At 37.7% G+C, this 12274-nt stretch overlaps 1 protein-coding gene across 1 annotated transcript in view; it reads left to right on the top strand.

The window, feature by feature from the left end:
- The window catches only part of ccdc71 (coiled-coil domain containing 71), a 35414-nt gene extending 25473 nt beyond the window's left edge, over window positions 1-9941 (top strand). The window contains exon 2 of the mRNA XM_033974667.2: window positions 5091-9941. Coding sequence (XP_033830558.1) covers window positions 5094-6098 — 1005 coding nt within the window. The 5' untranslated portion in view covers window positions 5091-5093 and the 3' untranslated portion in view covers window positions 6099-9941. The remainder of the gene's footprint in view (window positions 1-5090) is intronic.
- The last annotated feature ends 2333 nt before the right edge of the window (window positions 9942-12274 follow it).

The raw sequence follows: 12274 nt of genomic DNA, 5'->3' as shown, positions 1-12274 counted from the left end.
GACCAATAAGAGGAGTGGATGAGAAAATTGTCTGTTTTCTAAGCATTAAGCATAAATTATCTAAGCACAAAGCTGCAATAAACAGACATTGAATCATGACAGGACTCTATCACTAAAAAAAGCATCATTAAAAGGTCAGATCACAATTCGATACCATAATGGCCAGCCCAATAATTGTTCTAGGGAGAGAGAATCCACTTTTTTATTTGCACTATTAACTGATGTCTTACAATTTTCTGCCAAAATTCTGCCCTTCAAAAATGTATTGCTTACACAGTATTTAAGAAGGTTAGTAGGCCATTTGTGGTTTTCTCCCTGAAGAAAAGATGGCAAAATGGCTTTATTCTCTAGGACAGTGTTTTAAGACAGAGGGTCGGTTGACCCTCTGTAATTGGACTGCGTTCTGCAATAAACTCTAGTAAAGTCTGTAAGGAAATGATTACGGAAAATTGAATATAGAGCAGTGCGGTATCAGTAGGGTGAATCTTCAATTTCATGATTCTATGAAAATGGGTTATAATTTTGCACCTTACTGTCACAGGATCCTGACAAATGGAGGAGGCTCAGAGGAATGCCTGAAGGAGGTCAATTGTGCACTGTGGTCTATGACATATGTCACAAGATAACTGCCACACCCACAGTAACCATGATACCTCCAGTATTCTTTATAGGCTATGAGCTGAGGTAGTTGAGTAGGATTTCCAGAAGTTTCAGATTGTCCATAAGAACAGCCATGGAACAGGGACCCTTTTACTTTTCTATTTTGTAATTGATTGTTATTCAACCGTAGTGTTTGACTGTTGTCACCCATTTCCTTGTACTAGATGTTTGCCTCCGCTGTTAGGTGTTTTCCATCTATTACGTGGTGTCCAATCTCCTAATATTATTAGGCCCGAGCCTGGGACAACGTCCCGGCGAGGGACTCATTAAAACCGCATCCCGAGCATGGAAAATGGCAAAAATCAAGTAGTAAACACGCCCCGACATGCCAGTGAGTGGTGTCAAAAATTAGAACTCATTGAGCTCTAATTGTCACAGAAGACCCTGAGAAAAAATAACAAAACATGACTCGGTAGCGCCACCTCAAACTTTGATTTTCATGGGGCTAATGGGAGCCCGACTCGGAAAAAATTCAACGTAAAAATCCGAAACACACATCAAAAAATAGAACACGTCAGGACATGACAAAAATTATATTATTGCCCCGCCCTAAAATGTACAGGAAGTTGGCCATATTGGATCAAACCCGGGATTGACAAAAGTGCACACCCTCGCATACAGGACATCTCCTCACAGTTTTCATCACAAACACTTCAAATTTGTCCAAATCCCACTAAACCCATGTATGACTAAAGATTATCAATTACATTTTGAATATGACTTTGGGCGTGGTCAGGGTGAATTTTCAACAAAATTGCAATTTTTGAAATATTTCAATAAAATATTTCTCTTTCACACATTTTTTGTTGGGAAAAAGCTAATACATCATTTATGCACATTTTTGAGCTGAACGCAATGATATGCAAATCGTGGCACTATTTCACAAAATGGCTCTCTAGCGCCCTCTTTAAATTTCATTTTCAAAAATTCATAGAAGACAATCGATTTGTCTTGGACTTTCAAAGGGGCCTTATTTGTGATGGGACACAATGTTAGAAAGTCACATGACTGTAGCTGTTATAGTTTACAAGAAAAATAATACGTGGAAAAAAAAATTCCATTATTATACGTGCCGAATTGAAGCCACTTTTGACCCCCTTGAAAAGTCAATTTTATTGGACCCAAAATTCAAGTTTGGTGAAAAATTAATTATTTTGATGTTCAAAAAAATTATTCTTTTCAAAATTACTCAATAGCGCCACCTCAAAAATCAAAATACATTACGGCAATGAGAGACCGTTTTTATCATAGACAAATGAATTTATGCTACAACCACAGAACATGTCAAGGCAAGAAAAAATTATATTATGACCCCACCCTAAACCCTACTGGAAGTCGGCCATTGTTGGCGGAACCCCATTTTTTCAAAATTTTGCCTCTCACGTTTGAATTTTTTGCGCCTCGGATTTTCATTCAAAAAAATTGCAAATTGGTCAAAATGAACTAGACCCATTTGGGAATATAGGCTACTCTCCTGAATTTTTTAAAGTTATAAATTGTGGGTGTGGCCAGCCTGTAAAGAAAAGACGTTTTTTAAAGTTTTAAATGTCTCCTAACTCAGACATGCAGTTTTCTATTTCCTGGTATTAATATACGTTTTGTTCAAAATCTTGATTTTAATGCATAGATATATCATTTACATATGTCAAACATTAGATTGCTCCACAATGCCCCCTTGAACTTTTTAATTGTACGCAAAAAAATTACTTTGTCACAAACATTTGAAATTTGGCATGGACATCTCTATTGCCATACTGAACAAAAAAGCCAATGAAAACATACCTCTATTTTCACAGGTGTTGCCATGGCAACGTCTGACATTTCTCATTGAAATACAGGGGTTTTGGTTCACTGGGATGAAAAATGATTACTTTGCCACTGACCTTTTTGAAATTTTGTACACATATTCCTCTCATAATACTGAACAAAAAAGCCAACGAAGACATACCTCTATTTCCATCCGTTCAGGCGTGACAATGTCATAAATGGTCTAATTGGAATGAATGGGGTAGTATTACTGAGACGCAGATTTTGGGGGGAGGAGCGATGTAAGCGGGAACGAAACGCAGGATGTTCACGGTAGCGTGTACCCCGCGGTCGCAAGGGGTGGCGAGGGCCTTTATCACTGCTTGCAGTTTTAATTATTATTATTATTATACAGAGTACCATATATTCAAAGCAGAGGACTGCAGACTGGTGTTTAATACAGTGATCAGATTGTGCATTAAACAAAGCTTTGGCAGAGCTGGCTTGGAACCAATGTTCCCTCAAATTTTTCAGGAGTCTGAGCAAACACACAAACTCCCTGAGCGTCCCATGGACCACTGTGAGCAACATCAGACGTGTGCACTGTGGTCATGCTGCATCACATCCATCCAAGTTAAATGGTTTATTAAAAGAATCAAATTACCGCATTTATTCCGCACTTATACAATGAAAATGACAAAAATCTTGCTCATGACCTATGTAGTATGTTAATGCTATTGGAAGTATAAATATTTAATTTTAACTATGGAAAAACATGAGCTTCCAACCAAACCAAGCCAACTGTAAACTCCAATGTTGAAAACACACTTAACATTTTTATGATAAAGCTGTGACTTGTATTATGAGTATAAGCCATTGTGTGAAGCTTTTGCTTGATTTTTACAACTCATAAACTAGTGACAGTATTCAATGACCAATACACACTGAGAGGAATCTGCATCTGCACACCCAGCTGCTCTTTTACTGTACATTTACATATCATATTAAAGTACAATATATAATGTGTATTTGTATATAAAATATATTCAAAACAAGTTGTATAGGTCAAAATAAATATATATTTACAAACCACACACTGCAAAAAGTAAACAAACACACACTGGAAACTAAGAACACACTGTACATGTGACAGTCATTCTGTAACATAGGTTGGAGGATCGAGTCCCGCTCGGAACAACTTCTGTCATTGTGTCCTTAGGCAAGACACTTCACCCAAGTGGTGTGTGCGTGATGGTTGGTGGTGGTTGGGGGGGTGCAGATTGGCATTAGCTAATGCTAATCATTACACATAATACACATTTGACCCACAATTAAGTCAATAGCAGAATAAACCACACTTACTGATCAGGAACAGCATCCAGTCCATCAAAACATAAGGTCCTGTACTCCTGAGTCCGTCATGAGATCTTCACTCGGTGCCTCTAGTTTAACTTGTACAAACATCCACAGTGTCCTTTGTTTTGTCCGTTTCGTCATGTTTAAAACGCAAAACTGCTACAAAACAGTGCGTAACAGTGTGCCCGAGGGCGGACCGTCGGAACATTAAGGGGTTAAACACTTTGCATCATTAGCGAGTCTTCACTCCACATCGGCCACATCGGTTAAAACTCTGGTAGCGGCACATGAGGACGCCTGTCAATGACGTGGATAAGATGTGAAAATACGTATGTGAATCACATAATTGGATGGAGCAGCTCATCACCGGTCACACTCACTGACTCACATTGAAAAATAAATTGCGCAGCTTGGAGGGAACAGTGCTTGGAACATATTCATTTTAGACCTGTATCCAGAGATAGACCAAAATATCGGGCTTTTTAGTGCAGTGGCTATCGGTCTTAAATCTTCAGCACAAGCCGATATTTTTTTTTTTTTAAATTAGTACTTTAACGATACCCACTTTTTGATACCAGTTCTTGAACGGTTCGTTTTTCAGTGCCTGCATTTTTTAAAATGTTAAATAATGTCCACTATTAATTCACAATTATTTTTTTTATCCTTACATTTTAACTATTTTAATTAATATTTTAAAACATAGTACTAGATTATAAGATATTCAGTTATAACTGAAAACAAATGGGGGAATAAATAAACCAGAGCGTACAGCTGATCTTCACATGGACTCACGCTTAAGTTTTCTTTGTATATAGCACTTTAGATCAGAGCACATGCTTCTTGTTTATGCATTTACTACAAGATTACCTGAACAGAGGAGGAGGATTTGGCAAACTTGACGCAGACTTGCTTGGATACATCTTTACGCACAGGCACTACATACTGGATAAATTTACTGCACTACATTTACTTGGGAAATATGCTTTTACTAGGACCAAGGAGGACAGTGTTTGGTTGAGCTTTACATGGACAGTGCAGACTGACTGAATGTGGATTTACTACACATTTTGATTTTACGACACTGTAAAGGCCCTGCTCTGGAGACTTGATGTGTTTTTGAGTGGATCTGCTGTCTATGATCTTTTTGGACCAATTTAGAACGAGGCTTTTGGGCCCACATTTGGCCCCTGGACCATTGTTTAGACACCTCTGGTCTATTATTTTATCAATACTTTGTATTTTAATGAGATTGTTAGATTTGTTTTGCAGTGTGATAGGCCACATTTTCAGTTCCAGATAACTCATGTTTCTTCTGCTTTTCTCCTCAGCTGATGAAGATGTCGGTGGAGGTGCGAGGTCCTCTGGTCAGTCGACCCGTAGCCTTCACCAATGAGGAGCAGAGGGTGATCCACTCCTGGTCGCGGGTCTCTTCAGCGGGACACGATGTCATCCTGGACGCGCTCCACATCCTCAGCCCCAAATCCAGGGACCTCTCCAACACAGACCAGCTGCTCAGCTTCCTCCAGGAGTTGCGCGATGAGGGTCACAGACCCACCATCCTACGGAGCAAAGACGTTTACCAATACCGCTCCTGCATGACCCTGCCTCTCACGGAGAGCATGCTCAAACAGGCCAATAAGAATGCCAGACAGGCCGCCAAAAAAAAGAAGAAACCACCTAAAAAGAGGGAGGTGCATCCGTCGTGGAGTTGTGATCGGAGCCGGCCCAGGATCAAGGGAGTGCGTCCCCCGGAGCCCAGACTGAACTCCAGGCCAGTATTTGTCTTGAGCAGACCCTCTGTGCGAACCCAGGACCCCCCAGTGCAGCCCTGTCTCCTCCTCACAAACATCCAGGGCCAGTCGGGTTACCACACGGCTCGGCTCCAGATCCAACCCACCTTTAGCCCTGCTGTTAAACCCGCTGCCGGACTTCCCCCGCTCTCCCCTGTGCCTCCCCCCTCCGGACTGCCCTCGCAATTCCCCCTGCAGAACGGTGTGGTGGCCCTGTTTAGTCAAAAAACGCAGTCATGTCCTGCCTCGAGGTCAGATGGCGCTCTAATCGGGGACTCTGCACCGGTTTTTGACGCACAGACTCAGCTTCAAACACGGAGCAACCAGTGGCACCCGCCCCGCCGAAGCCCAAAAGAGACACGAAATGGCTGGAAGGAGAAGGACAGGAGGAGCCTTCAAGCCAAAGCTATAAAAGTGGATGAATCGCGATCAGTCACAGAGGCGAGGTTAAAGGCCCAAAAGATCATGCAGGTGAACTTGTCACCTGTGATAAAAATCCAACCATTTCACCGCATCCTCAGAGACTTCCGGTACCAGATCAAATGAGATCCATCATACTAAAACTTGAGTAGGTTTTAATAAAGCTTTTCCACTGCATAGTTGTCATTTTTGGCTTACCTTATTTTGTGTTTTGGTCTACAGCAGACTGAATTGAATTTTGAGTTTTCAAACTAAAATCCATGGGTCAAAGACTCGATTAATTACTCGAATAATTATTTAAGATTATCTCCATTAATTGTTAGATTTTAGGTTAGCTGTGTATATTTAGTTTTCATAATTATTCACTTTATGAACCTATTTTGTCCAAACAGCTTGACAGTGTATGCCAAGTGTTCACTTTTGTTCTATTCTTATTCAGTGCAATGTTTCTGATTGTAGCGCAAAATGTAGTGCCTGGGTTGTCAACTGGTGCATGGGGATCTGAAAATCACTGGTCGTAAAGGGATAAGGTTTGGGCCACATTGACCCCAGTAGAGAATGACAAACTTGCATCATCTGCCTTTTTAACTTATTGCCTCAACTTCTGTTTTTTGGATGAATTGCCTGTCTTTGGTTTTATTTTAGGTTTTTTGTGCATTTCGCTCAAAAATAACAAACATTAAAATCTTTGTTCTTTTGCTCATATATTTCTGTATTTCTGATTAGTTTTGGACTCACTCTACATTTCTATAATATTAAAAAATGGAAAATTAATTAAAAATGTATATTTATTTGGCTAGGAAAAGGGGTGAGAGTCAAATTCAAGAAACCAAACAGTCTCATAATGTTTTATTTGGTATGTTGGAAAGGAACAGACATTGAAATGGAAAGCTACAGAAATTAACCCTGGACTCTCAAATTGTCAAGACATTTCACCCATACATGAAAAGTACAGTTTTACTAATAGTATTTATGTAGATGAATTGGCTAATTGGCTGGTTATAAACTCACATGTAGTAACAATTATGTTAATTGGGTTAATGTTCATTAGCATGTGTCAATGAAAATACATGGCTGGCTTTGAGATTACAAATTTTTGCATATATTTCTGCCAACTCAACAGAATTTAAAATTCTCTTGAGATCAATGCTCTGTCCTTGCTAGGTTTCATGTGGAGAGGTAGCCAGACATATAATTAGCTTTTATTAACATCTTAATGGGAATAGGTTATCGACGGGATTGTGAAATTATGTAGATCGTGTTGAGATTCAATTTGTGCACGAGTTTCAGAGTGATGAAAAATTACCATAGGAATTAAAGTATTCTTTTGAATGGTCAAAAAGTCCTGAATACCTCCCATTAAACAAGAAACCCATGACTTTGAGATGACTACTGGTGCATTCATACTTGTGTCCTGGTTTAAGCTAGGTTAAGTCCTAATGTAGACCTGGTCGTGGTGTAGGTCTGTAGTTAAGTATCCATTTACCAAATGAGAATAAACTAAATTTATCCCAAAAGTGCAAAGAAGCACAAAGTTGAACTGTTTATCCCTGAACTAAATGATATTTAAGTGTGTGTACATTAATTAGTTTTTAGTGCCATGGAATTGGTCTGTCTACAGTCCACGAATGGTACCAGATTGTTTTATTTACTTGCAAACCTGATCTAGATTTTCTGTACTGTGTTTGTCAATATGTAAGCCAGAGTTGACCGAATGCAGTGGGAAAGTCAAATTAACTTTGTTGTCTTAATTTTAATGTTTGTTTTATTTTATTTTTTTCATAGCAGTATGTTTTCTTTGGGGCTAAACAGGCATCAGTGACAATTATATTTCCGCAACATCTTGTCTGTCATAATTTTATTCATTGATCTGAAATAAAATGTACACTGTGATTTGAGGGCCCATGATGAGTCTGTCATATTTTGAATCTGGTTTACTCTGATTGTTAAGTACAGAAGTAGTCATTTGTATATAAAGATGGACAGTCACTTTCTAACTTCAAACTCCGATAATCATGGTAACTTTTAAGTGTAACTCTTTTGGGTTGCCATTCCCTCATAAGATTTTAAGCCAGGTGCCCTTCCTGTGGTGAGCAGCTAGTACATGCAGTGAATTGTAGGGATGGGGCGAGACAGCTACGAGATTTGATGTTAGAGAATGAGATGAGATGAGATTTAGACATATTTTTATAAACAAACTGTGAGGTTAACTTCAGATTTTTTATGTTATTGTAGGCCAGCTTTTTGAGACCACAGATTCTCAAAAGGAGTTACTCAGCAAAGTTGACCCTTTTTTCCCCCAAAGCCAATATAAAACAATGGGGAAAAATAAATCTTACAAGATAAATTTTCTCATGTGTGCACCATCTTGTGGCAGTTTTATCTCACAAGATCTTGTCACATACCTATAGTGATTAGAGTGAGCAATGTGGATGAAGCATCTTGTCCATGGGCACAACAAAATATGCTGAGGCTGAGGCTTTATGAGGTTTAATTTAAAGACATTGCTAATGTTGGTTCCACTGTCCATCTTTATGTACTAGAGTGTCGATTCAGATAAGCCCTCATGATAGTTCAGTGTAAAACGACTGAATTAAGGGAGCTGTCTTCCGTTTTGTATTTTGGGTTTCTACTGCAAAACTGGACTCTTCACAAAGTGTTCCTTTAGTCATGTTTTATTTTGTATTAGGGAATTTTGGGAATCTTTCATGCTGTCAGTAAAAAGGCTTTTGGGATTTATTCATGACTAACCTGAATACTAACGTGATTTAATAATTTCATATAGATTGTCTTTTTGAGTGTTAGAAAAACAAATGCAACTTACTTCAAAACTTCCACAAGTTCATTATATTAAAGGTGCACTATGTGTAACTGATGGGGAGTCTGCCACTTGCTTGTCTCCATGGAGATGTTGTTGTTTTGCCTGGATTGTCCCATAGCATTGCATTAAAATTTTTATCTTTCATTTACTTTGAGATTTTTTTTCTTTACTATCTTGTCACCAGCATCCGTGAAGCTATGTGTGTCATGCCATTAATGCTTAACTGTGGAACATTCCAAGCAAAGCATTAGCATCTCCATGGAGAGAAGCAGAACCCTTTACCATCAAGTTACACAGCGCACCTTAAAGGCCATATAAAGGAAAAAAAAGCTTAACAAGAACATAAAATTATAAACTTCAATGTTATTGTATTATAACAAGAACAAAGATTAAAGTGAGTATTTTATATGGCTTTTATGCTTCCTATGCAGTCACATTTCCATAAGATTTATAAATATTGACTTCTAAATGAATGTATGATAATTCTGTCATACCAACTGTAAATTCAGCTGTTCTTTCCATAATTATTCTGGTTATAATTTCATTTCTTTCTGAGATTACTTTTGAAAATCTTTGTCTTCAACACCTATGTTGATCTTTGTTATTTAATTTTTATTATGAGGTTAAAGTTGCATTCTATTTATATCTTGAGTCGCAACAGTATATTTTAATTATTTGTCATTTCTAAGTAAATTAAACTGAACGATATTGTAATTTATTTAATAATTTCCTAATTACAGATCAATAATTTTAACTTTGGGCATCACAAAATCTTTTGACTTCATAATATAGGCCTAAATATTGTACTAAATTTAAAAAAAAAGGTCAAATGAAAACTACTGTAACTTTGGTGCATCTTTAGGTTTGTTTGTTATAGTTTTTTTTCTCCTGGTAAATTTCTCAATATCCTCTTGATTAGAGATGTGAGGTCTAGATTTTTTCAACTTTTAGCTGCTGCTTTTCAGCTGATCCAGCTCCATTTTCTTTCCCTGATCTTTTCTCCACTGTCTGTCACTGTGTTTCTGGGGTTAAAGGCCTGTTTCAGTATCATTCATCCCTCACACTTTTTGCCTGGTGCCACACTTGTATTATAATGTATTTCCTAAAATGTTTGAAAACTTTTGTTCAATAAAAACTGAGAACTTTGATAGTGAACAGTTTCTTCTGTATTCCTTTGTTTGCATTTACTTTAATAAAACATTTTTAAAAGGGCTGTTTAATAGTAGCCTACGAAATATGTAGTAAATATCTAGGCCTGCTTATGATTTTTCTGAAAAGTTGGTGAGGTTTGATATTAAAGAACACTTTTACTCCGCCCTCAGATGAATTTAAAACAAATCACTGTACACTCTGTGGAAAAGTTGGTTGAACATCGCTATATGTCAGAAGAGAATAACATTGTCTATTATTAGACTGCCTGAATATCTCACTTAATAATAAAAAAAAACAACATTTGGTTATTTTGCTTCCCAAAAGAAGAATGGAATGCATTTCAAGTACATGCAAAACTGAATACATTGGTGCCACTAATGCACTTCAATAATCTGGTGATAAACATGTGTAATCACACCTGGACCTGTTTTTAATGTTTTAAATGGACCTATGCAGTTATTTGTTTTATTTGTCTTGTTTGTTTTTGTTTGTATTGTTCTGTATTTTAACAGGACAGCTCATGAAAACAAGAGTCTGGTACTCTCATTGGGCTCTCCCTGTATAAATAAAGATGAATGGGAAAAAAGATGAATGAAAGTGTGTTGTTTTTTAATCAGTATTGAGCAAACATTATACACCCAGGAGCATTCAAGAGGGCAATATGACTTATAGGGCCGTCACAACTCTTGTGATCGCGGAAAGGAGTGCTTCAGTAGAAATCTGTCAAACCTGGTTTGATATGTAATTTAAAAAATTACCACTTCACAATGGAAATACGGTATATTTTTCTACCCCATTTTAAATTTGTAAGGGGCACTGGAGAGCTATTGTCAAAGATATAAGTTTAATTCACACATCATTATGTCCAGGTCATCAGAATATGCAAAGGCTATATTGAGTCCATCTAAATCTGACAATGTTAGCAAAACATTCTTAGATTGTGCAGCAACTATAGGAGAGGACCGGCGTCTCCAGGTAGAAGTCTTCAGGAAACCCACAAAGACCAATACCTGCCGTTTGATTCACACCATCCACTGCAGCACAAATTCTGAGTGATCCGTACACTACAGCACAAGTGGTGCCCACAAACACAGAGGGAAAAGTGAAGGAGGACCAACACGTGGAGAAAGCCCTCTCTGCTTGTGGATATCCAAAATGGGCTTTCAATAGATCTAAGAAAGCTAAAAAACAGGACAACAGGGAATCTGGACCTAGAAGGAAACGCATAACTTTTCCTTACACAGCTGGTGTGTCTGAAAAACTTTAGATAATTTTCAGACAGTTTGAGATTCCGGTCTATTTCAAACCTACAAACACTTCAAGACAAAAACTGGTTCATCCAAAGGAAAAAATCCTGAGCCACAATCAAAGTAATGTAGTCTATTCCGTTCAGTGTAGTGAAGAGTGCAGTGAGCGGTACATTGGAGAAACTAAACAGCCACTCCATAAGAGAATGTACCAACACCATTGCCAGAGTTCCTCTGGACCCCAGTCCATCGTACATCTCCATATCAAAGACACTAACCACTCCTTTGAAGATAGGGAGGTTCAGATCTTAGCCAGAGAAAAGAAATAGTTTGAGAGGAGAGTTTTAGATTGTTATGCAATCAGTGTTGGGCATCTTACTTCAAAAATTTAATTAGTTATAGTTACAAGTTACTTCTCCCAAAAAGTAACTGAGCTTTTTGGGAGAAGTAACTAGTTACTAGGCAAAGTAACTACTCGGCGTTACTTTACTCCACATTACTTATTATGTTAAAACAATAAAAACACAACACAAATGTGAACCTTTAACATTTATTTTACTTTAACAGATTGCAATTATTTTGCATTTGTTTCCAAGTAAATGATAGAATTTATTAAAAAAAATAAAAATAAAAATAAATAAATAAAACATTTCATTTGAAGTGCAAATAAATCAACATGTCACACAATTTCAACTTCAAGTATTTTCTTCATTAAAATAAACAGTAACAATAAAGTGCTTTCAGTATAATACTGAAAAGATTCATTACCATATTTTGCAAAACTAAGGCATTCAAATGTAAACCATGTAAAATAATACAAAACCTTTAACCTTCTCTGGCCACACACTGTAATTCTCTGCCCAGTATTCAAATATTAATCAGCTCTGATCTGAGCCGGTTCCTCTTTGGAGAGAACACAGTCACGTTTCTGATCAAAACACAACTCGGACCCAATCCGCTGTGTGCCACATTTTATTGTCAGTAACGGTAACGGCGTTACGACGCTGGGAAAAGTAATTAGTTAGATTACTCCGTTACTGAAAAAGTAACGCGTTATAGTTTAACGCCGTTACTCCCAACAC

This window comes from Periophthalmus magnuspinnatus, chromosome 10 (assembly GCF_009829125.3).
Source record: "Periophthalmus magnuspinnatus isolate fPerMag1 chromosome 10, fPerMag1.2.pri, whole genome shotgun sequence".
Taxonomy (NCBI): Eukaryota; Metazoa; Chordata; class Actinopteri; order Gobiiformes; family Gobiidae; genus Periophthalmus; species Periophthalmus magnuspinnatus.
This window is presented reverse-complemented; position numbering and strand designations above follow the sequence as displayed.